The sequence below is a fragment of the Hyaena hyaena genome, unplaced genomic scaffold (genome assembly GCF_003009895.1).
Source record: "Hyaena hyaena isolate Hyena2069 unplaced genomic scaffold, ASM300989v1 scaffold_130, whole genome shotgun sequence".
Lineage (NCBI taxonomy): Eukaryota > Metazoa > Chordata > Mammalia > Carnivora > Hyaenidae > Hyaena > Hyaena hyaena.
The window spans coordinates 1,726,353-1,751,152 of NW_024080762.1; the positions used below are offsets into that span (position 1 = coordinate 1,726,353).

General features: G+C 37.5%; 1 protein-coding gene across 3 annotated transcripts in view; it reads left to right on the forward strand.

The window, feature by feature from the left end:
* Positions 1-24,800, forward strand: part of MYO9A (myosin IXA) — a 233,627-nt gene that overhangs the window by 157,989 nt on the left and 50,838 nt on the right. For all 3 annotated transcript variants that reach the window (XM_039237839.1, XM_039237840.1, XM_039237841.1), the window contains 2 exons: positions 8,921-9,032; positions 12,069-12,130. In XM_039237839.1, the coding sequence (XP_039093770.1) occupies positions 8,921-9,032; positions 12,069-12,130 (174 nt within the window). The remainder of the gene's footprint in view (positions 1-8,920; positions 9,033-12,068; positions 12,131-24,800) is intronic.

Here is a 24,800-nt window from a genome sequence, read left to right on the forward strand (position 1 = left end):
TGTCTGATGGCTGATGCTAGGACTTCCAGCACTATGTTAAACAACAGTGGTGAGAGTGGACATCCCTGTCGTGTTCCTGATCTCAGGGGGAAAGCTCTCAGTTTTTCCCCATTGGGGATGATGTTAGCTGAAGGCTCCTCATAGATGGCTTTGATGATGTTTAAGTAGGTTCCTTCTATCCCAACTGTGGATGATTCTTCTTATGTGCTGTTGGATTCGATTTGCAAGGATCTTGTTGAGGATTTTTGCATCCGTATTCATCAAGGATATTGGCCTGTAGTTCTCTTTTTTTTTGCTGGATCTCTGTCTGGCTTGGGAATCAGAGTGATGCTGGCTTCATAAAATGAGTCCGGGAGTTTTCCTTCGATTTCTATTTTTTTGGAATAGCTTGAGAAGAATTGGGATTAATTCTGTTTTAAATGTCTGGTGGAATTCCCCAGGGAAGCCATCAGGTCCAGGGGTCTTATTTGTTGGGAGATTTTTGATAACTGATTCGATTTCTTCACTCGTTATGGGTCTGTTCAGATTTTCTATTTCTTCCCGTGTGAATTTTGGTAGTGAGTGTGTGTTCAGGAATTTGTCCATTTCTTCTAAATTGTCCAATTTGTTAGCATATAATTTTTCATGGTATTCCCTGATAATTGCTTGTATTTCTGAGGGGTTGGTTGTAATAAGTCCATTTTCATTCATAATTTTGTCTATTTGGGTGCTCGCTCTTTTCTTTTTGATAAGTCTGGCTAGAGGTTTGTCAATTTTGTTTATTTTTTCAAAAAACCGATTCTTGGTTTCATTGATCTGTTCAGTTGTTTCTTTGGTCTCTATGTTGTTTATTTCTGCTCTAATTTTTACTATTTCTCTTCTTCTACTGGGTTTATGGCGTTCTTGTTGATCTGCCTCTAGTTCCTTTAGGTGAGCTGTTAGATTTTGGACTTGCACTTTTTCTAATCTCTTTTTTCTAATCTCTTTCTAATCTCTCTAAATAGGCCTGGAGAGCAATGTAATTTCCTCTTAGGACTGCCTTTGCTGCATATTTGGATTTAATTTTGAAGTTTCTTTTTTTATTCATTGTTTATACACATATCAAATTTCTTAAATTACTTTTTATGTTGTCATATACATGTATACCCCTATATACACATGACTATAAAGTCTTGAAAGCTATTCTTTTGTTCTGTGTAAGTTTTCACTTTAATTCCAGTTCGTTAACACACAATGGTACATTAGTTTCAGGTATACAATATCGTGATTCAATACTTACATACAATATCCAGTGCTCATCACAAGTATACTCCTTATCCCTACCACCGATTTAATCCATTTTTTCTTTATCACTATATTTCATAAATTTAATTACAATATGGTTTGTGGGTCTGCATTTGTTGATTAAAAAAAATTTTTTTTTTAAATGTTTTATTTATTTCTAGGAGAGAGAGAGAGAGAGAGAGACAGCGTGAGCAGGAGAGGGTCAGACAGAGAGGGAGTCACAGACTGAAACAGGCTCCAGGCTTCGAGCCAGCAGCCAGCACAGAGCCCGACGCGGGGCCCGAACCCACTAACCGCGAGATCATGACCCAAGCGAAAGTCGGACGCTTAACCGACTAAGCCACCCAGGCGCCCCGATTTAAAAATTTTTTAAACATTTATTTATTATTTTGAGAGACAGAGCGAGACAGAGCACAAGTGTGGGGGGGGGAGGGGCAGAGAGAGAGAGGGGAGACACAGAATCCAAAGCAGGCTCCAGGCTCTGAGCTGTCAGCACAGAGCCCAATGTGGGACTCAAACTCAGGAACTGTGAGATCATGACCTAAGCCAAAGTTGGATGCTTAACCGACTAAGCCACCCAGGCCCTCTGTTGATTTTTTCTTAAGTTCATTTATTTTGATAGAGACAGAGACAAAGTGAGCAGGGGAGGGGCTGAGAGAGAGAGAGATAGAAAGAATGAGAGAATCCCAAGCAGGCTCTGCACTGTCAGCACAGAGCCTGATATGAAATTATGAGTTCAAGCCCTGAGCCGAAACCCGAGTCAAATACTTAACCCACTGAGCCACCCATGGTGCCTCTGCTTTTGTTGATTTTGATGGGCATTCTCTGTGCCTCCTTTGGAGATCAGTATCTCTTTCCTTCCCCAGATTAGTGAAGTTTTCAGCTATTACTTCTTCAGATAAATTTTCTTACCCCCTTTTCTCTCTCTTCTGGGACTTCCATAATAAGAATGTTACTATGTTTGATGGAGTCACTGGTTTCCTGAAGTCTGTTCATTTCATGTAATTCTTGTTCTTTCTTTTATTCAGCTTGATTACATTACTCTGTCTTCTAGGTCATTAATTTGGTCCTCTGCTTCTTCCTGTCTGCTGTTCATTCCATCAACTGTGTTTCTCATTTTGTTCATTGAGCCCTTCATCTCTGCTGTGTTATTCCTTATCTTTGCGGTAAAGGCCACACTCATGTTTTCCACTCTTTTCTCAAGTCTAGTGAGTATCTTTATGATCACTGCTTGAAATTCTCTATTAGACATTGTTACTTATATCTGTATTACCAGGTCTTGTCCTCTTCTTTCATTTGGGATAAATTTCTCTGTCTCCTCATTTTGTCTGCCTCTCTGTGTCTCTTTCTGTGTGTCAAGAAAGTTACCTATGTCTTCTGTTCTTGAAAGTAGTGACTTTATGAAGAGGGCGTGCTAGAATGCTCTGCAGTGCAGTGTTCCCTCTTCATCAGAACTTGGAACTTCAAGAGAATATTCTCTGTGTGTGGCTTCGAGAGAAAATATCCCTGCTGTTGTGTCTGAGTCACTTTTCCTTTCACTGCAATCATCTGCACTGATTCTCTGTGTGCTGTGCATGCTCTCTGTGGTATTAGGGGGAATCAGACAGGCCAGCTCTGACAGGGCATGTCTGCCGGGGAATTTGGGAGCAGGGTGCATTGTTAGCAACATTGGCCTTGGGCCACTAGTTTTATGATGGATCCATGAAATGCTGCCATGGCTGGGGACATGAGGCTCGGTGTGGCAGTGCAATGATGGCTGGGTGTGGTTGGGCCTGATGCAGGATTGTGGCTCGGGGTGCTATTGGGTGAAGTGTATGGTAGCAGCATTGCACGTGGTGGGTGGGTGGGGAGCATGCAGCTTTAACAAAATGTGCCCTGAGCCCTGGGCCAAGACTCCCAGTGTCTGCAGGTTCTCATCCTGTAGGTGGCTCTGTGTTTATGCTGGGGGCCAGGGGAGAAAAATGATGATTGCCAGCTCCCTTGTTATCATAGAAGTCCCCCAGCTCACTCCAAAATCAGTGTTAATATATCTGTCTCCCATTTGCCCCCAGCATTGTGTAAACTGCTGTTTTTATGTTGTCTCTCTGTGTAGGTTACCATCTCTTTAAGAGATAGTAGTAACCCAGCTATCACTTGCCCCCCACTAGCTTACCCCGTGCTGAGTCAGCTGACTTTTAAGGTTCCAGGCTGCAGGTCCCACTGTTTTTCCAAACTCACCGAATTCAATGCCTCCTGGGTTTTAAAACCAAACATTATGGTGGGGCACCTGGGTGGCTTAGTTGGTTGAGCGTCCGACTTCGGCTCGGGTCATGGTCTCACAGTTCGTGGTACAAGCCCCGCATCGGGCTCTGTGCTGACAGCTAGCTCAGAGCCTGGAGCCTGTTTCAGATTCTGTACCTCCCTCTCTCTCTGATCCTCCCCTGCTCATGCTGTGTCTATCCCTCTCTCAAAAATAAATTAAAAAAAAAAAAAAAAACCCAAACATTATGGGGATTATTCTTCCCCATGTGAGCTGCCTTGGTGTGAGGGGCTACTTCTTTGCCGTCTCTGCACATGGAGCTCTTTCCCTTCTGTGGGCAGCCTCCCTCCTCTTTTCTGACCTTCCTAACCTTTCAGATGCAGCTTCTTCTCTGTATCTTGTGGAATTGTTCTCCCTGTCTTCAGTTCACTCTCTTGTTTATTGACCTGAATGTGGGACAGGATATGCTCAGAGTCCTCCTACTCCACCATCTTCCCAAACTTTTTGTTTGTTTTTTAAAAATTTTATTTATTTTTAATTTTTAAATTTATTTTTGAGAGAGACAGAGTGTGAGCACTGGGGTGGAGGGCAAAGAGAGAGGGAGTCACAGAATCCAAAGCAGGCTCTAGGCTCTGAGCTGTCAGCACAGAGCTTGACATGGAGCTCGAACTTATGAACCACAAGATTGTGACCTGAGCTGAAGTCTGACACTTAACTGACTGAGCCACCCAGGTGCCCTTGTTGTAAACTTCATGCAGATTAACCATCTTTGGTTAACATATCATTTCTTGACATAGAATAAATATAGTTACTAATATATAAGCTTTCTGAATTAAACTACAATTCAGTTTTGCTTCCCTGAATTTTAGCAATTGGATTTTGAATGATCATAGAACGTTTTTTGAATAATTTCTAAAGATGGTTGAGTATTTGTTTTGCAGTTTATTGAAGGCCATTTTTGTGTATTTCTCACCTTAAACAGAAGTACTTACTTTTCCCTAATTATACTATTCATTTTTGTGCCTTTGCTCAACTTTGTGTGTTTAACTCAGTCATTACCTCCTCCATCCTCCATGACACCTTTTATACAGAAACATTTAATAACTCTTTTCTTTCTGCTTCCATTGTACTGTGGAACTTTTACCATCTGCTGTCCTCAGTACCTGCTTTCAAAGTCACTGCTTCAGGTCTTAGTCTCTTGGCCTGCATCTCAGCCAGAAGAGATAGGGAAAGGGCAACAGAGCCATAACTCTAGGCATAACTTACAAGTAACACACACCACTTATATTCACATTTCATTGTCCAGAACCACTCACGTGACTGTTCATAGATGCAAAAGAAGCTGGAATAGATAGTCATCTGCCCAGCTAGAGCTTGGCAATTCTATATTAAAATAAATTCTGCGTAATGGATGTTGTTAGCATTCTTTTGTACAACCAAATGTGTCTTCCAGTTCCTGGTACATGGTAAGCATCTATAAATATTTAATTGAATGCGTAAATGCATGAATGATTGCAAAGGACTGCATGGTTTCTCCTGCACTCTTGTCCAGCCTTATTTCTCCCTGTTCTCTACCAACATGTTCTAGCCATTTTTATCTTCTCACTGACAGTTGTTCTTATTTCATTTGAGTTTCTTTCCCCTTCCTCTCCTGTCTCTTCTCCATACCCCTTCTACCCTTCTTCTCTACCCTGGCCCCTTTTCATTTTGACATAATTGTAGAGTTACAGGAATTTTGCAGGAGAAGTAAAAGACCCTATATTTCTTCACCTAGATTTATTTAGTTTTCACCAATTGTCTCAGTATTGTCTGTTTATAGCAAAAAGTCTTTGTTGTATTCAGTTGTCATGCCTTTTTAGGCTATTTTAATCTGGACCAGTTCCTTAGTTTTAGGTTTCATTGTGCATTGACATTGGTTAAGAACATATATCAGTTATTTTTAGTATTGTTCCCCAGTTTGAATTCATCTTATATTTCTTTTTTTTTTTTTTTTTTTTTTATGTTTTATTTATTTCTAGGGGAGAGAGAGAGAGACAGTGTGAGCAGGGGAGGGTCAGAGAGAAAGGGAGTCACAGACTGAAACAGGCTCCAGGCTCTGAGCTGGCAGTCAGCACAGAGCCCGACGCGGGGCTCGAACCCACGAACTGCGAGATCATGACCTAAGCGAAAGTTGGACGCTTAACTGACTAAGCCACCCAGGCTTAGAGAGATGTAGTTGAAGAAAGATGCGGAAGAGATAGGTAGAAGAAGTCAGAGCAAGAGGAAGCGTGATAAGGATGCAGTCTACTGTCGGTAGCTTTGAAGATGGAGAAAGGGGAACCATTAGCTGTGAAATGTGAATGACCTTTAGAAGCTGAGAACACTTACAGCCAGCAAGGAAATAGGACTTCCATCTTATAACTGCATGGATATGAATTCTGCCAACAATGTGAATGAGATTGGAAATAGGTTATTCTCCATAGCATCCAGAAAGGCATGTAGCCCTGGCAGTACCTGATTTTGGCCTGGTGAGACTTGTGTCTGACTTCTGGCCTATAAAACTGGGAAGTTGAGAATGGGTGTTGTTTTAAACTGCCAAGTTTATGGTAATTTGTTACAACAGCAATAGAAAACTAATACACAGTTGTACGTAGAAATCTGTTTTACAGCTGTCTGATATTCCTTTCTCGACCATTGGATTGTTTTTAGTCTTCTTCTGTTAAAAACAATAATGGTACAATGGAAAACTATATGTATGTGAGAGAGAATGGATGGGGATTCCTAGGATTGGAAATCCTGGTCATACATAATGTACAATTCTGCCTATATTACTTGAAGGGGTTATCTCATTTCTCAGTTTCAACAATAATATGAAAGTGCATAGTTAAATTTTTAGAATTTTTGTCAGTCTGGACGATATGAACTATCCTATCTCCCTATAGTTTTAGTTTGCCTTTCTCTTATTATCAGTGAGTTAGAGTATCTCTCCTTATGCTTAAGTACCATTTAGATTTTTTTCCCTGTGACATGTACATTTATATTCATTGCCTCTTTTTCTGTTGCAGTTTTTGTCTATTTATTAATGTTTATTTATTTTGAGAGAGGGGGGGGGCAGAGATAGAGGGAGAGAAAGAATCCCAAGCAGGCTCTGCACTGTTGGCAAAGACCCCATTGCAGGGCTGGATCTCGGGAACCAGGAGATCATGACCTGAGCTAAAACCAAGAGTCCAATGTGTAACCAACTGAGCCACCCAGATGCCCCAAGATGTTAGCCTTTTTACATTCTTATTTTCCCTTTTATGTTGGATCTTTTTATCTTGTTCCCTTAATTGGTCTGAATATTCACGAGCCAATTCCACATTACTTTAATTATTGAGCTTTTATTATGTATAATAATTGGCAGGGCTAAATCTTCCCCAGTTTTCTTTTATAAATCTTTTCTAGCTATTCTTATTTTTCCATATGAACTTTAAATTCAGTTGTCTGAATTCAAGAGGGGGAGAAATCTAGTAGCACTTTAACTTAGATTACTTTAACTGACATCTTTATGATTTTGAATCTTTTCTCTGTGTAGGTCTATTTTTATGTCCATTATGAGGGTTTTAAAGTTTTTCACTTACAGTTTTTTTTATTATTTCATGTTATATTTATTAGTGGGTGTTTAAGCAGAGATAATCATTGTAGTTAACCATATGATATATATGCTTCTATGCTTTTTCTGTACTTATATAAACTCTTTAGTAGTTTTCAAAGTGTGATCTGCAGAGGTTTCTGAGATGCTTTCAGGGATTTTGCGAAATTAACACTATTTTCATAATAATAAACATTGTTTTCCTTTTTCACTGAGTTAACACAAAAGGAATCATGATTATACTGCTGACAACTTAGCACAAATCAAGGCAGTTTCTCCAAATAGGAATATGGGAAGTATGCAGTAGTTGCATATGATGGTTGTTTCAAAAAACATCGCTGAACAATTGAACTGCAAACAGATCTAGCCTTTTATGAAACTGTGAGAAAATTCATATGACCTAAAATTCACCATTTCAACCGTTTAAACTATAGGCTTTGGTGGGTTTCAGTAGATTGACTGTATATGGCAACTATCACCACTATATAATTCCAGAATATCCTCCTCATGCCCAAAAGAAATTCCAAACTCATTAAACAGTCACTCCTATTCTCTCTTCCCTCAGTCCTGACAACCATTAATCCATTTTCTTGTCTCTGTAGATTTTAAATGGACATTTCATTTGGGGGAAAAAATCGTAAGATATTGGCCTTTTGTGTCTGTTTTCTTTCACTTAGCATACTGTTCTCAAGATTCATCCATGTTGTAGCATGTGCAGTATTCCTTTTTATAACCAAAAATATTCCATTACATAAATACACTTCATTTTATTTATCTGTTCATCAGTTTATTGACTTTGGATTTTATTTATAGAGTTCCGATGGTATATTTTTATCTAAAAGGACAATTAAATTATTCTTCTGTTTTCCAATTTCATACCTGTATGAAGGTGGATTTTCTTCAAGTATTTCAAACTAAACTGCATACTGCAATGGATTGAGTGCAGAAATGGATATGAGAATCCACGTTTCTTTAATTAATCCAGACAGAAAAGAGATTTACAAAAATGTAAAATAATACCCCTCTTGTCACCTCTTTGATTTAAACATATAGTTGTTTTTCATAAAAATGTTACTTATGTTAGCATGTGATATGTTTAATGTTAATGTTAAGTGAATTGAATACTTAAAAAATACTTAATTTATTTTTAAATAAATATATATTTTTAAATGCTTTATTTATTTTTGAGAGAGAGTGAGGGAGCACAAACAGGAGCCGAGGAGGAAGAGAGAGAGAGAGAGAGAGAGAGAGAGAGAGGCAACAGGAAATCCAAAGTGGGCTCTGCGCTGATAGCAGCAAGCCTGATGTGAGACTGGAACTCACAAACTGTGAAGTCATGACCTGAGGCAATGTCAGATGCTTGACCAACTAAGCTACCCAGGCACCCCTCAGGTTTAATTTCTAATATGGTATATATTGATAGGTATGACTCACATTGAAGTTCTTTAAGGTCATTATTAATTTTCAAAAGTGTAAACGGCTCTTGAGGCTAAAATATAAATTTGAGGACCACTGCTTTTTATAATTTAAAATGCTTATTCGGAGTTACCTAAGACAGCTTTATATGTTTGTAGCATTGCTTTCTATTTTCATACAAATTGGTCTTGTTTCTCTACTAGATTGTTAACTTTTTGAAAATAGGGACCACATAAATTGCCTTTATTTAGTTTCTCAGAAGATCATACTTACTCCTGTAGTAAATGCCCATTGAAGACTTAAAGGGGATTGAAGGATTTGGCTGACCATGGTAGGGCAGCATTTGCTATTTTGACTTTAAAATAAATGCTACATATATATTTTTTATTCAGGTGGAAGAGCACAATGGTCATATCTTTAAGGCCACCCAGTATAGCATCCCTACATACTGTGAGTACTGTTCTTCTTTGATATGGATAATGGACCGAGCCTCTGTTTGCAAATGTAAGTATGAGTGATCTTTTTTTTTTTTTTAAAAGGAATTCATCCATCTTTATTGCAGCAGTTCCAGACATTTCACTATAAACCTCATTTTTGCTATAAAATCTTGTCACATCTGGCAGAACACACGTACTTTGTGAGACACCCATATTTCTGTTCTTTGAAGTGCAAAATAAAATCCAGAGACCTGAGCTGACTTCTCTAGGTCCCAGGGGCCCCACTTTAAGCTTGTGGCTAAGAAGGATATGGGTCCTGCTCTCAGGACTCACCAGCAAAAGCCATTCTTCCAAAGGTTTTTTATCCACATTTAGTAGCCTGAGGGGCCAATTTGTATTTCCTTGAAGCAAGAGGAAGAGCTCTTCTGAGGGAAGACAATTACCCTTTTACCACACAGTATTTTTATTCAGCCAGTATGAATGATCTTTGAGAAATTTTTTTAACCACTTGGTATTTCTCTTTTCTAGGTTTACTTATATCTTTTGTAACATAAAACAGTAATTCACACTTCCTGATTCTTTAACCTCATTTCACTGTACTCTGTCACCTACTCCCTGTAGCCAAAATTTAGTGTTGTTTGGTCATTGTACTTGGCAGCTTAATTTATCTGAAATGCTCTTCTCCCAAATGTTAGTATGACTTACTATATCAGTTAATCTATGTCTTCACTCAAGTGTTACCTCTTAGAGAGCTCTTTCCTTACTGTTGTACCTAAGTGTCACTCTGTCTCCTAATTCTCACTTCCTTAATTTTCTCTCCCCTTCCTCAGCTTAATAGTCTTCATAGCACTTATCACCACCCAAGATTATGTTAAGTATTTGTTTTATTGTTTGTCAGGCTGTCCCACTACAGAGACCTATAAGGTCAGAAAACTTAATTGTTTCTTATGTATCTTATGTATCCAGTGCCTAGAACAGTTCTGGTATTAAAAATTTTGATAAATATTTGTTGGGTAGATGGGCAGATGAATTAATGAAAATATTATTAGGCTGTAACCAAAAAAGTACTTTTTTCCTACTTGTAATCTTCTTTTTTAAACTTTTTAAAAAATTTTATTTATTTATTTTGAGAGAGAGGGCAAGTGGGGAAGGGGCAGAGAGGGAGAGAGAGAATCTTAAACAGGCTTCACAGTGTCAGCGCAGAGTGCAGCATGGGGCTCAAACTCACAAACTGTGAGATCATACCTGAGCTGAAATCACGTCAGATGCTTAACCAACTGAGCCACCCACGCACCTCTGTAATATTCTTAAAAAAAAAAAAAATTATTTTGAGAGGGAAAGAGAGAGTGAGCAAGCAGGGCAGGGGCAGAGACAGAGTGAATCCCAAGCAGGATCCATGCTGTCAGGGCAGAGCCCACTGTGAGGCTTTGATCTCATTAACTGTGAGATCATGATCTGAGCTGAAATCAAGAGTTGGACACTTTACTGACTGAGCCACCCAGGAGCTCCTTTACTGTAATCTTCTCATTGGAGTATATAAGTCTGAGAATGTGAATAGAGACTTTTCTTCTATAGGTTACCTTGGTTCTGGGTGCTGGCTTATAGAGGACCTTAAGAGTCTTTTCCTGTCATGCCATACAGCCACTGTGGTGCTTTCAGTTATTCTGTGAGGTTTTGTTTACTAGTGGGCTAGAATTGAATGAACGAAATGTTAGGAAGGGCTGTGTCCTGTAGCACAAGGATGAAAAATCATGTTCACCATAGTGGAATCACCATTACTAGATATGTTGACTTGTTCTATCGTTCAACAGTGGTTTCTTTTTCATTTTCTTATTGATAATCTAAAAAATTATAGTAAAAGCAAAATAAGAAGTAGTTGGCCATTAACTTGACTTATTTAATGTTAGTCTGAATCCAGTAGTTTTGGTATAAATGTCTCTGTGTTTTAAAACTGAAAATGGAGAAAAAAACCCTTTTTTTATGACGTGGGTGGGCTTGGTTTGATTTCTAAATAGAATTAACTTTCTTTGTGATTATACTGGTGATTTCACCAGTACAATGATATAGCCTCCCCTATTTGATCTCGGTCTTGAAGACCTCACAAGTTATGTTTTAGGAGCTCAAAAAAGGATTCTTAGGTGTTGATATCGAGGAGCTAAAGCTGGTATAGCAAAATGACAGTGGTCAGATATGTTTTCAGTGTTCTCCTCTCACTGCTTCTTCCCACTTTGAACTGCCTAACAGCCCTCTTCCTCTTCTCTCCTGCTCCAAGGAATAATTTCTCCTCTGAAACTTTTCTATATCTTTTTTCCCAAAGTTGATAATTATTTGTATTCTGATTCCTCAGCTCTATTCTGGACTTCGTAAGATAATAAATAAATAAGGCCTTTCTTAGATCTTAATGTGCTATCCAACTTGTTTTCATTTCAGTAAGGGTCTTTGGTGGTAATGTCTCTCTTACTCTTTAGATTATTCTTAGTAGGTATTTCTGGCACTCTAGCAGGTTGCAGAGCCAGGTATATTAGGAGAGCATAAAGAATTTGTGAGTCAGGTCAGAAAGATAGAAAATACTCTGTAGGAATATGGCGGATGCAGGAAGGAGGAGCAGGCAGTCATGAAAGATGAAAAACTTTTTCGTCTTAGACAGTAGTTAGAAATTTAGGCATGTTTTTCAACTTCAGTTTTCTAAATAAAATGGGTTAAAATATTTTTTTATTCTGGAGCGCCTGGGTGGCTTAGTCAGTTGAGCATCCGACTTTCGCTTAGGTCATGATCTCGCAGTTCGTGGGTTCGAGCCCCGCGTCGGGCTCTGTGCTGACTGCCAGCTCAGAGCCTGGAGCCTGTTTCAGAGTCTGTCACTCCCTCTCTCTCTGACCCTCCCCTGCTCACGCTGTCTCTCTCTCTGTCTCCTAGAAATAAATAAAAAAATATTTAAAAAAATATTTTTTTATTCTAATACCATACAAAACATATATATGTGATATTATAGCAGTCTCAAATTTAAAGAAATTTTTTATGTCCAAAATAAAGTTGTAAACTTTTTAAGTTCTTATCATTGATGTACAGGCTTTTTAAAGTGCTACATTCTTAACCTGTTTTTCAGTATGCAAATACGCTTGTCATAAGAAATGCTGTCTGAAAACCACAGCCAAGTGCTCTAAAAAGGTAAGAAATTATCACCTATGAGTAGTAAATAACAGATCTATTGGTCTTTTCTACCTCATGAAAGAAAGCAGGCCCTCTTTGATGGTTTTATGGAGCAGTGTTTTTCAAACTTCTTGATCACAAATCACAGAAATACACTTTATGTCATGATCCGGCATACATATATATAGGGATATGTATATATAATTGATTTGATTTTCCTGGGACTGTATTTACCTTTACTATTTGGGAGAGCTATTAAACTGGTTTCACAACTGACAGCTTATTAAAACACTGCTTTTAAAGATTTGCCATTTCATTAAATGTCATCAGTCCTTTAGAAATTGCCTTGAAAGTGGTAGACTATAACTAAAGATTTTTAACATTAACAGCAAAATTCACCAGCCCAGTTGGTGTTTTTATATAGTTCTACTTGGATCCACAGAGATCTAAAAAGTGTTAAACATGTACTTTGACACTTTATCTTCAAGAAAGCAATGATTTTTGAAAGATTTCAGGCTTTTATTGCTATATAATCACTTTATTTTTACTTACTAGTCATATACAGACAGTTGTAACAATACTATACAAATCTGAACTGTAATATAAATGTGTGTGTGTATTGTTTGCAACCCAGGTACGGTATTTGCATCTGTTCCAAATTAGTAGACAAATTATGGCAAGATGTACAAAGAGAAATTTTCTTTAAGGCTTAAAGTATAATGAGGTGGGACATTTGATTTGGGCTTAGGTGAAATAGTTTGTGGCAGACTATTACCCATGCTGAGAACAACTGAAAAAAGTGTTGCTGCACATCAGAGAGCTGCCCTTGCAGGTTGCACTTTTGTTGGAGTGTAGATCCTAGAGAGAAGATAAATGCAGGATAGTGAATCTATGTCTGTGAGACGTTTTTCTCCTAGTAGGAATTTGTCAATTTTTGCTGTAGAACAAGAAACCATGATTCCAGGCAGAGGACCACATTTAAGAGCCAGAGAAATCAGCAAAACTTTTAGGAATCCATAGGGCAGTGGAGACAAAAGTTGGAATTTGGGATTGCCAGGGCCTGAGGAATCTTGATCCAGGTATAACCCTTAAACTCAGAGCTTTTTCCCTCAAGGCATTTTTCTGAATTCTTAAGCTACACAGGGTAAAAGGCTAAGAAGCCAAACTGGAAAAAAGATTAATAGAGTTTTCTGCAGTTTCACATTGCTAAGGAAAGAAAAATTGGAGTTCCGTGATTCGCCTTCAGAGAGGGACCCTACTGAATATCCTACACTCGCAGTGAGACCTCTAACGAGAGATAACATCCAGAACCTTTATATTTTATCTATACATAATATCAGATATTAAAAATGAGACAGAAAGAACATATAGACACTATCAGTAGACTCATAGATGACCCTGTTACTGAATTATCAGAGCTGGACTTAAAAACAATTTTTTTAAAAATTTTTAATGTCTTTTTATTTTATTTTTGAGAGGGAAATAACGTGAACAGGGGAGTGTCAGAGAGAGAGGGAGATACAGAATCTAAAGACAGGCTTCAGTCGCTGAGCTAGCTATTAGCACAGAGCCCAACGCGGGGCTCAAACCCATGAACTATGAGATCATGACCTGAGCCAAAGTCGGACACTTAATTGACTGAGCCATCCAGGCGCCCCTAAAAATTTTTTTAGCTAGTATGTTGAAATATAGATAAAAAGAAATTTTTTCATCAAAAAGCTGAAATAATACATTTTAAAAAAAGAGGCAAATGGAGATTCTAAAAATAAAAAATGCAATTGGAATTACAAACTCAAAAGATGGGCTCAGCAGCATATTGGTCATAGAAGAGAAGATTGGTGAGCTAAAAGATAGGTCAGTAGAAATCTGTAAGTGCAGAAAGCAAAAAAGAATGGGGAAATACAGAGGTAAACATGAGAGACATACAAGAAAAGATGAAAGGTTCTTAAATGTGGGTAATTGGAGTCCAAGAAGAAAGGAAAGTGAATAAGAGAAAAGCAAGATTTTAAGAGATAGTGGCCAACACATCAAGTCACAGGTTCATGAACCATTTTTAATATAAAGCGAGATAAATACGAAGGAAGACACACCAGATGGATACTTCTCCAAATGAAAGGAAAAAATAATTCCTTAAAAGCAGTCTGAAAGGAAAAAAAAACCCCACAAACAACAATCCCCAAACCCAAAACACACTGTTAAAACAGTAGTGAAAAAAACAACTGGCTTCTTGACAGAAATGATGGAAGCCAAAAGACAGTGGCCTGGCATGTTTTGAGTGTTATAATAAAATAAAGCTAGCTCAGAATTTTGTACCTTGTAACAAGAGGTTTCAAAAGTGAAAATGGGGGTGAGGCGCCTTGTTGGCTCAGTCAGTTAAGTGTCTTGATTTTGGCTCAGGTCATGATGATCTCATGGCTCATGGGATTGAGCCTCATGTTGGGCTTTTTGCTGACAGCACAGAGCTTGGGATTCTCTCTCACCTCTCTTTGCCCCTCCCCAACTCGTGCACGAGCACACTTTCTCTCAAAATAAAGAAATAAACGTTAAAAAAAAAAGTGAAAATGATATGAAGATATTTCCAGACAAAGATTCAGAATATGTCACCAGCAGACTTGCACTAAAAGAAATACTAAAGGAGGTACTCCAGGCAGAAGGAAAGTGATCTTGGATAGAAACAGAAATATAGGACAGAATGAAGTAAAATGCAAAGAGTAAATAATATTTGTAAGTCTAAATGAATATTGACTAAAAACAGAATAATGTAACACTTAAAATATATAGTTGACCCTTGAACAACAGGGGCTTGAACAGCATGGGTCCACTTATTTGTGGATAAATAGTTATGTAAATATATTTTCTTTATGATTTTCTTTTTTTAAAATATTTAATTTGGAGAGAGTGTACAAGCTGGGGAGGGGCAGAGAGAGAGGAAGTCAGAGAATCCCAAACAGGATCCAGGCTGTCAGCACAGAGCCCAAAGCTGGGCTTGATCTCATGAACCATGAGATCATGACTTGAGCTGACATCAAGAGTTAGATGCTTGGCCAACTGAGCCACCCAGGTGCCCCTTCCTTATGATTTTCTTGATAACATTTTTTCCTCTCTTAGGCGTATACTTAATTATAAGAACACAATGTATAATACATACATGACATACAAAAATGTGTTAATTGACTGTTTATGTTATCAGTAAGGTTTCCTGTCATCAATAGGCTATTAGTAATTAAATTTTAGAGGATTCAAAAGTTACATGAAGGTTTTTGGCTGCATAGGAAATTGTGTCCTTAACTTCTACATTGTTTAAAGGCCAACTATATAGAATTAAACTGTCTGACAACAATAACAACACAAAAGGTAGTTGTGGTAAATGGAGTTAAACTATACTAAAGTCCCTGGGTTATCGGAAGTGGTGAAAGTGTTCAAAATACATTAGACTTTTATAAATATGTTACGGATATTTGTTGTAGTCTTTAAAGTAACCACTAACAGAATAGCAAATGAATACATGTCTTAAAAGCTAATAAGGATGGGAGAATGGAAAAACAAAAAATATTTGATTAACCTAAATGAAGACAAGAAATGAGAAGAACAAACAAATTAGGTCAGAAAAGGAAATACGTAGCAGATTGGTAGGTATGAGTCCAAATACATTGGAGATTACGTTAGATGTTAATAGGCAAGGTACTTCCAGTTAGAAGGCTAAGTTAAAACCAACTGAAAAATCTCAATGATATGCTGTTTACAAGTAACATTCTTAAATATAAAGATACAGAAAGGCTGAAAGCAAAAGGATAGATTTGTTTGCAAAGACTACCAAATATAAACGTGGTGTACCTATACTAATACTAAAGTGTATTTTAGAGCAAGAAACATTTCAGATGAAGATGTTTTGTAATGATAAAATGGTCATCCCATCAGGGAGATATAAAAATTCTAACCTTATTTATTTCTTTTTTAACATTTATTTTCGAGAGAGAGAAAGAGAGATCTTGCACAAGTAGGGGAGGGGCAGAGAGAGAGAATCCAAAGCAGGTTCCAGGCTCTGATCTGTTAGCATAGAGCCTGATGCAGGGTTCGAACTCCTAAACTGAGATCATGATGTGAGCCAAAGCTGAACACTTAACTGACTGAGCCACCCAGGCACCCCAAAAATTCTAACATTAGAAGAGACTTTATTATTGCTTTAGTATCTAGCAGACAAAAATTTAATAAGGATGCAAATGATAGGAAAATAAAATGAAAAAAACTTGATCTAGTTGATGTGTACAGAACCCTACAGTCTTTTCTTTTAAAAAAAATATTTTTTAATGTTTTATTTATTTCTGAGAGAGAGAGACAGACAGACAGACAGCATGAGCAGGGGAGGATCAGAGAGAGAGGGAGACACAGAATCAGAAGCAGGCTCCAGGCTCTGAGATAGTGGCCAGCACAGAGCCCGACACGGGGCTTGAACCCACTAACTGTGAGTTCATGACCTGGGCCAAAGTCGGAGGCTTAACTGACTAAGCCACCCAGGCTCCCCTCCTGCAGTCTTTTCAAGTGCACATGGAACAGTTGAGAAAATTGATTGTATGTTGGGTTATAAAACAAGTCCCTACCAATTTCAAGAGGATTGAAAATGTTAAGTACATTTTTTGACCCAAGTGATATTAAGCTCTAACTCAACATAAAGATAACTAGATAATCTTCAAGTACTTGGAAATTAAACAATGTTCTTATAAATTAAAATAAAAATGAAAAAATATTTTGAACTAAATGATAAACTGTGAATAGGTACAAAAGTTGTGTTTAGAGGACTATCACTATTTTAAATACATGCAATTAGAAAGGATGTAAAGAAAGAAATGATCTAAACTTCTAACTCTATAAGATGGGGAAAAATAACCTCAGCATATTTAATCCAAAGGCAGTAGATAATAGAGAAGATATAAATAGATAATAAAGACAAATAAATGAAATAAAACCTACAAGGCCAAATTTTAGTGCTTTGGAAAGACTGAAACAATGGATAAACTTTTAGCAAGAGTGATCAATAAAAAGAACTTCTAAAAAACAAATTGTTATCATAAAAATGTATGTATCATTACAAATACTGTATACACTAAAAAGGAAATTAAAGGCTGTTAATGGATACCTTGATGCTAAAAAATTTGAGTATTTATTTAAACTAAGAAAAATAGAAGATCTGAAGAGTCATATCAATTAAAATAGAGTCAGTAATTGAAAATCTTCCCACCAAGAAATTCTAGGCCTGATGTTTTCTTAAGTAACTAGTTACCAATATTTAAAAAAGAAACAACACCAAATTTCTATAAATCCTGCCAGTGAATGATGAAAGAGTGAATACTTCATAATTTTTTTCCCCAAACTGACTTATGAAGATAGCAAAACCTTAAAGTCAAACATGAAGGGGTATTACAATAAAGGAAAATCCCAGGTCAGTCTATATCGTGGCATATAAAAATATATTAGCATATATATAAAAATCTCTTAGCATTTAAATCTGTGTTAATGGTAAAAAATGAAAAAAAACTTTGTGGTAATTTGGTTTTTAGTCTATGAATATAAAGTCGGTTTATCATTCAAAAATCAGGTGATGTGAACTTCCTTTGAAGATGGTGAAATAGGAAGATCCTAAGCTCACCTGATCCCATGGATACAACTCGATAACACCACATCAGTGTAAATAACTCAGAAAATGACCCAAAGACTGGCAGAACAGGCTCTCAACAGCTAAATGTAGAGAAGAGGCCACATTGAAGAGAGTAGGAAGAGAGGAGCTGTGGTGGGAGCTAAATGGGCCCATAGGACAGTGTGGGAGAGAGGGACTCCATGGGCACAAAGATGGGAAGGACCTATGCCGGACACCCCAGGAATGGGGTACTTACATGGGGAAGACGAATCCTCATAGCATTGGATTTGAAAACCAGAGGAACAATCAGTGGGGCTTAACACTAGTAAATTTAAAAAACAGTGGGTTGGCTCTGAGAGAAATGGGAGAGTAGAGCCCTCACCCTTAAAGAGACAGAAGAACAAACAGCCTTGCTGAGATACAGCACAGCAGCAGCAGTTTCAAAAATGCATGAGGTATCTGGGAAGGATATTTGTTTACTAATCTCAGAATATGTGCTGGAGAGGTGAGGATCTTTGGCAGACTTCTACAAGAACAGAAGAACTGGTGGGTGCCATTTCCCTCCCTGTCCCCCAGTCTATATATACAGGCTCCTATGAGAACCAGCACTGCAACAACACTCTCCACTTAGCTTGCTAACAGTGCATCCTGCCCCCATGTTTTCCTGCCTAAATGCCCCCTCCAGTATACTCTAGATTAGAGCCCATCCAAAGTGGTGCCTTGAGCCTGGCAGTGTGCAAGCAGCCCTAACAGGGACTGGCATCACTCCAAAATGACTCTTGCCTCAAGGAAAGTAGAAGATAACCACATACACCAGTACGGCTGCAGCCCAGCAGTGGGCTGAGTTCAGACATCAGGTCTGACTGCAGGCCCTACCAACCAATGAAAGCTTTTCAGGAGACAATACAGGGAAAGCACCCTGTAGTTTGGTGCTGCTGCATCTCTGGCCATTTCCTTGTCTGAATGAACTTAAAGCCAAGGTGGCCCCAGAGTGGCCCACTAGTAACACAGGGGCCAAACCCTGCTCACAACAGACAGTGAGAGCCATTGCAGATGACTGGACGGAAGGCAAATATGACTCAGCTACAACAGCAGGGTGCATACAACATACATAGGAGACACTCTGAAGCACCAGGTTCTGGTAAACAGGAGACATTGCACTGTAGGCCATTATAGGACCTCTTCTTCATAAAGTCATCAATTTCAAGAGCAGGAGATGTAGTGGACTTTCTTAACACATAGGAACAGGTGCAGAGAGGTAGACAAAATGAAGAGACAGAGGAATATATCCCAGATGAAAGAACAGGATGAAATCACAGCAGGGGAGCTAAACAAAACAGAAATAAATAATATGCCTGATAGGAAATTTAAAGTAATGATCATAATGATACTCACTGTACTTAAGAGTGTAGGAACTTGGTGTGGTTCTCAACAAAGAGATAGAAAACATGAAAAAGAACCAGAGATTAAGGACCCAATAACTGAAATTAAAAATACACTAGATGGAGTAAATAATACACTAGATGGAAAAACTAGAGGAAACAGAAGAACAGATCAGCAGAGGACAGAGTAATGGAAAGCAATCAAACTGAACAAGGGAGAGAGAAAAATACTATAATAAAAAATGAAAATAGACTAAGGGAACTCAGCAATACTATCAAGTGTAGTAACATTCCCACAGTAAGGACTCCAAAAAGAAAAGAGAGAGAAAAGGGGCAGAAAATTTATTTGAAGAAATAATTGCTGAAAACTTCCTTTTTTTTTTTTTTTGCCTTAGAATATGTGTAGTATTTTTTTTTTTTTTTTTTACAAATAGTTTATTGTCAAATTAGTTTCCACATAACACCCAGTGCTCATCCCCACAAGTGCCCTCCTCCATGCCCATCCCCCCTCCCCCCCACATCCATCAGTCCTCAGTTTTTGTCAGCATTCAAGAGTCTCTCATGGTTTGCCTCTCTCCCTTTCCCCCACCATTTCCCCCCTTCTTCTCCCGATTGGTCCTCTGTTAAGTTCCTCCTAGTCCTCCTATACGTGCACACATATGATATTTGTCCTACTCTGCCTGACTTATTTCGCTCAGCATAACACCCTCAAGGTCCATCCATGTAGCTACACATGGCCAGATTTCATTGTTTCTCATTGCCATGTAGTATTCCATGGTATAGATAAACCACATCTTCTTGATCCATTCATCTGTTGATGGACACTTAGGCTCTTTCCATGTTTTAGCTATTGTGGAGAGTGCTGCTATGAACATTGGGGTACATGTGCTCCTATGCCTCAGCATTTCTGTATCCCTTGGGTAAATTCCTAGCAGTGCTATTGCTGGGTCATAGGGGAGTTCTATTGTTAGTTTCCTGAGGAACCTCCACACTGTTTTCCAGAGGGGCTGTACCAGTTTACATTCCCACCAACAGTGTAGGAGGGTGCCCGTATCTCCACATCCTCGCCAGCATCTAGAGTTCTCTCATTTGCTCATTTTAGCCACTCTGACTGGCGTGAGGTGGTATCTCAGTGTGGTTTTGATTTGTATTTCCCTGATGAGGAGGGATGCTGAGCATCGTTTCATGTGTCTGTTGGCCATCTGGATGTCCTCTTTGGAGAAGTGTCTGTTCATATCTTCTGCCCATTTCTTCACTGGGTTGTTTGTTTTTCGGGCATGTAGTTTGGTGAGTTCCTTATAGATTCTGGATATTAACCCTTTATCTGATATGTCCTTTGCAACTATCTGTTCCCATTCCGTTGGTTGCCTATTAATTTTCTGGGTTGTTTCCTTGGCTGTGCAGAAGCTTTTAATCTTGATGAGGTCCCAATCATTTATTTTTGCTCTTGATTCCCTTGCTTTTGGGGATGTGTCAAGTAAGAAGTTGCTGTGGTGGAGGTCAAGGAGGTTGTTTCCTGCTTAATTGCTGAAAACTTCCTTAATGTGAAGAAGGAAACAAATCCAAATCCAGGAGGCACAGAGAGCTCCCGACAAAATCAACTCAAGGAAGTCCACATGAAGACACAGAGTAACTAAAATAGCCAAAAATATTGATAATAGAGATAATTTTAAAAGCAACAAGAGAAAAGAAAATAAATACACACAAGGGAAATCACTTAAGGCTAATAGCTAATTTTTCAGCAGAAACTTTGCAGGTCAGAAGAAAGTGGCATGATATATTGAAAATCCTGAAGAAGAAAAAACAAACCTGCAATGAAGAATACTCTGCAGAAAGGCTATGATTCAGAATAGAAGGAGAGATAGAGAGTTTTCTAGACAAACAAATGAAAGGAATTCATCACCACTAAACTCGCCCTACAGAAATGTTTCCTTTCCTTTGTCTGGAAAGAAAGACCATAAGTAGTGGGAATAAGAAAAATAGGAAAAGCAGTAAAAATTATATCTATAAAAATCAGTCAAGGAACTGATGAAATTAAAGATGTAAAATGTGACACCATATACTTAAAACATGGGTGAGGAATAAAGAATGGGGTCAAACTTAAGTGACCACCAATTTAATAAAGATTGCTAAATGCATAAGATATTAAATATAAACCTAATGGTAACTACAAATCACAAACTGGTAGTAGATCTCCAAAAAAAAAAAAAAAAAAAAAAAAAAAAAAAAAAAAAAAAAAAAAAAAAAAAAAAAAAAAAAAAAAAAAAAAAAAAAAAAAAGAGAGAGAGAAAGGAATTCAAGTATATCACTAAAGAAACCAGCAAATTGTGAGAGCGGAGAGCAAGAGAGGAAAGGAAACAACTACAAAGAGAACTACAAAACAACATAAACAAGTAACAAAATGACAGTAAGTACATACCTATCAATATTTACTTAGAATGCAAATGGACTAAATGTTCCAATCAAAAGACATAGTGTGATGGAATGGAGGAAAAAAAAGCAAAGCCCATTATATTATATGCTCTCTACAACAGACTCATTTCAGACCTGGAAACACCAGCAGATTGAAAGTGAAAAGATGGAAAAGCATTTATCATGCAAATGGAAGTGAAAAGCCAGGGTAGCAATAGTTATATTGGACAAAATAGACTTTAAAACAAAGACTGTTAACAAAAGTCAAAGAACAGTATGTAATCATAAAGGAACAATCCAACAAGAAGATATAGTAATTGCAGGGGCACCTGGGTGACTCAGTTGGTTAAGCATCTGGCTTCAGCTCAGATCATGATCTTGAAGCTCATGAGTTTGAGTTCTGCGTTGGGCTCCGTGCTGACAGCTCAGAGCCTGGAGCCTGTTTCAGAGTCTTTGTCTCCCTCCCTCTCTGGCCCTCCCCTACTTGTGTTCTGTCTCTCTTTCTCTCAAAAATAAATAAACATTAAACAATTTTTTTAAAAGAAGATACAATTGTAAATATTTATGTACCCATATACATAAAGTAGCTAATAACCATAAATGAAGTAGTTGTTAGTAATACAATAATAGGGGACTTTAACACCCCATTAATAGATCATACAAACAGAAAATCAACAAGGAAACATTGTTGACTGAATGATACATTGGACCAGATAGATCTAAAAGATATATTCAGAACATTCTATTCTAAAACAGAAAAATACATTCTTTTCAAGTGCCCATGGAAAATTCTGCAGAATAGGTTACATATTAGACCACAAAAAAAGTCTCAACAAATTCAGAAAGATTGAAGTCATACCATGCATCTGTTCTGACCACAACACTATGAAACTAGGAGTGAACAAGAAAATACCTGGAAAGAATACAAATATATGGAGATCAAATAATGTCTCATTAAGTGATGAATGGGTCAACCAAGAAATGAAAGATGAAATAAAAAAAACTCATGTATATAAATGAAAATGAAAACAGAACAGTCCAAAATCCTTGGAATGCAGCAAAAGCTTTCTGCAAGGGAGATTTTGAGCAATACAAGCCTACCTCAGGAAGCAAGAAGCAAGAAACATCTCAAACAACCTAACCTTATATCTAAGAGAGCTAGAAAAAGAACAAGAAACAAAACCCAAAACTGCAGAAGGAAAGAAGTAAAGATTAGAGCAGAGATAAATGAAATAGAAACTAAGAAAACAATAGAACAGATCAGTGAAACTGGGATGTGGTTCTTCGAATAGATCTACAGAATTGATAAACTGTTAGCCAGACTCCAGAAGAAAGGACCCAAACAAAATCAGAGTGAATTAACACTCACACCATAGAAATACAAAGGATTATGAGAAAATGTTATGAAAAATTATATGCTAACAACTTGAGCAATCTAGAAGAAAATGTATAAATATATAACTTCCCAAAACTGAATCAGGAAGAAATAGAAAATTTAAACAGACAGGTTACCAACAATGAAATTGAATCAGTAATAATTAAAAACAAACAAAAAACCTCTCAACAAACAAGTCCAGGACCAGACAGATTTGTGGGTAAAATCTAACAAACATTTAAAGAATAATACCTGTTTTTCTCAAACTTTTCTAAACAAGAAAAAGGAATGCTTTCAAATTCATTGTTAGGCCAGCAATACTGAATCAAAACCCGATAAAGACAGTACAGAAAGAGAACTACAGGCCAATATCTCTGAAAAATATAGATGCAAAAATATTCAACAAAATAATAACAAAACAAATTCAGCAGTATATTAAAAAAAATCATTTACCATGATTGAATGGGCTTTATTCCTGGGATGCAGGCATGGTTCAATTTTTGCAAATCAATTAATGTGATACATCACATCCGCAAGAAAAGGTATAAAAACTATATGACCATTGCAATAGATGCAGAAAAAGAACTTGCCAAAGTTATACTATCCATTCATGATAAAAACCTTCAACAAAGTAGGTTTAGAAGGAACGTAACTCAACATAATAAAGGTCATATATGAAAAATATATACTTAACTTCATACTCAATAGAGAAAAACAGAGCTTTCCCCCTAAGGTCAGGAAAAAGACACTCTCACCATTTTTACTCAACATAGTATTAGAAGTCTTAGCTGCAACAGACAGAAATGGAAATAAAAGGTATCAAAATTGCTAAGGAAGAAATAAAACTTTCACTATTTGCTGATGACATAGTACTGTATATAGAAACCCTAAAGAATCCGCTAAAAAGCTGCTTGAACTGCTAAGAGAATTCAGTAAGATTGCAGAATACAAAATCAATCTACAGAAATCCATTGCATGTCTATACACTAATAAGTAGCAGAAAGAAAAATTAAGAAAACATTCTCATTTACAGTCACACCAAAAATGGTAAAATATCTTGAAATAAACTTAACCAAAGAAGTGAAAGTTCCATATTCTGTACACTGCAAAACAATGATGAAAGAAATTGAAGATGACATAAACAAATGGAAAGATATTTCATGTTCATGGATTACAAGGCAAAACATGGATTGCATGTTTTGTTCAAATGTTCATACTACCCAAAGCCATCTGCTGGATTTAATACAATCCCTATTAAAATACTAGCAGTATTTTTCACAGAACTAGGACAGATATTTTTTTAAGTTTATCTATTTTGAGAGAAGAGAGTGGGAGAGGGGCAGAGTGAGAGAGTAGGAGAGAGAATCCCAAGCAGGCTCCATGCTGTCAGCACAGAGCCCAGTGCAGGGCTCGAACACAACCATGAGATCATGACCTGAGCTGAAGTTAAGAATCGGATGCTTAACTGACTAGGCCATCCAGCCATCCCAGGACAAATAATCTTGAAATGTATATGGAACCACAAAAGAACTCAAATAGCCAAAGCAATCTTGAAAAATAAAAGGAAAACTGGAGGTATTGCAATCTCAGATTACTATGTAGCTGTAGTAATCAAAATAGTATGGTATTGGCACAAAACATAGACACACAGATCAATGGAACAGGATAGAGAGCCCAGAAATAAACTCACAATTATGTGGTCAATGAATATACAACAAAAGAGGCAAGTATATGCAATGGGGAAAAAAAAGGTGTCTTCAAGAAATGGTGTTAGGAAAACTAGACAGCTGCTAGCAAAAGAATGCAAGTGACATACTTTCTCACAACATAACACAAAAATAAACTCAAATTGGATTAAAACCCTAAATGTGAGTCCTGAAACCATAA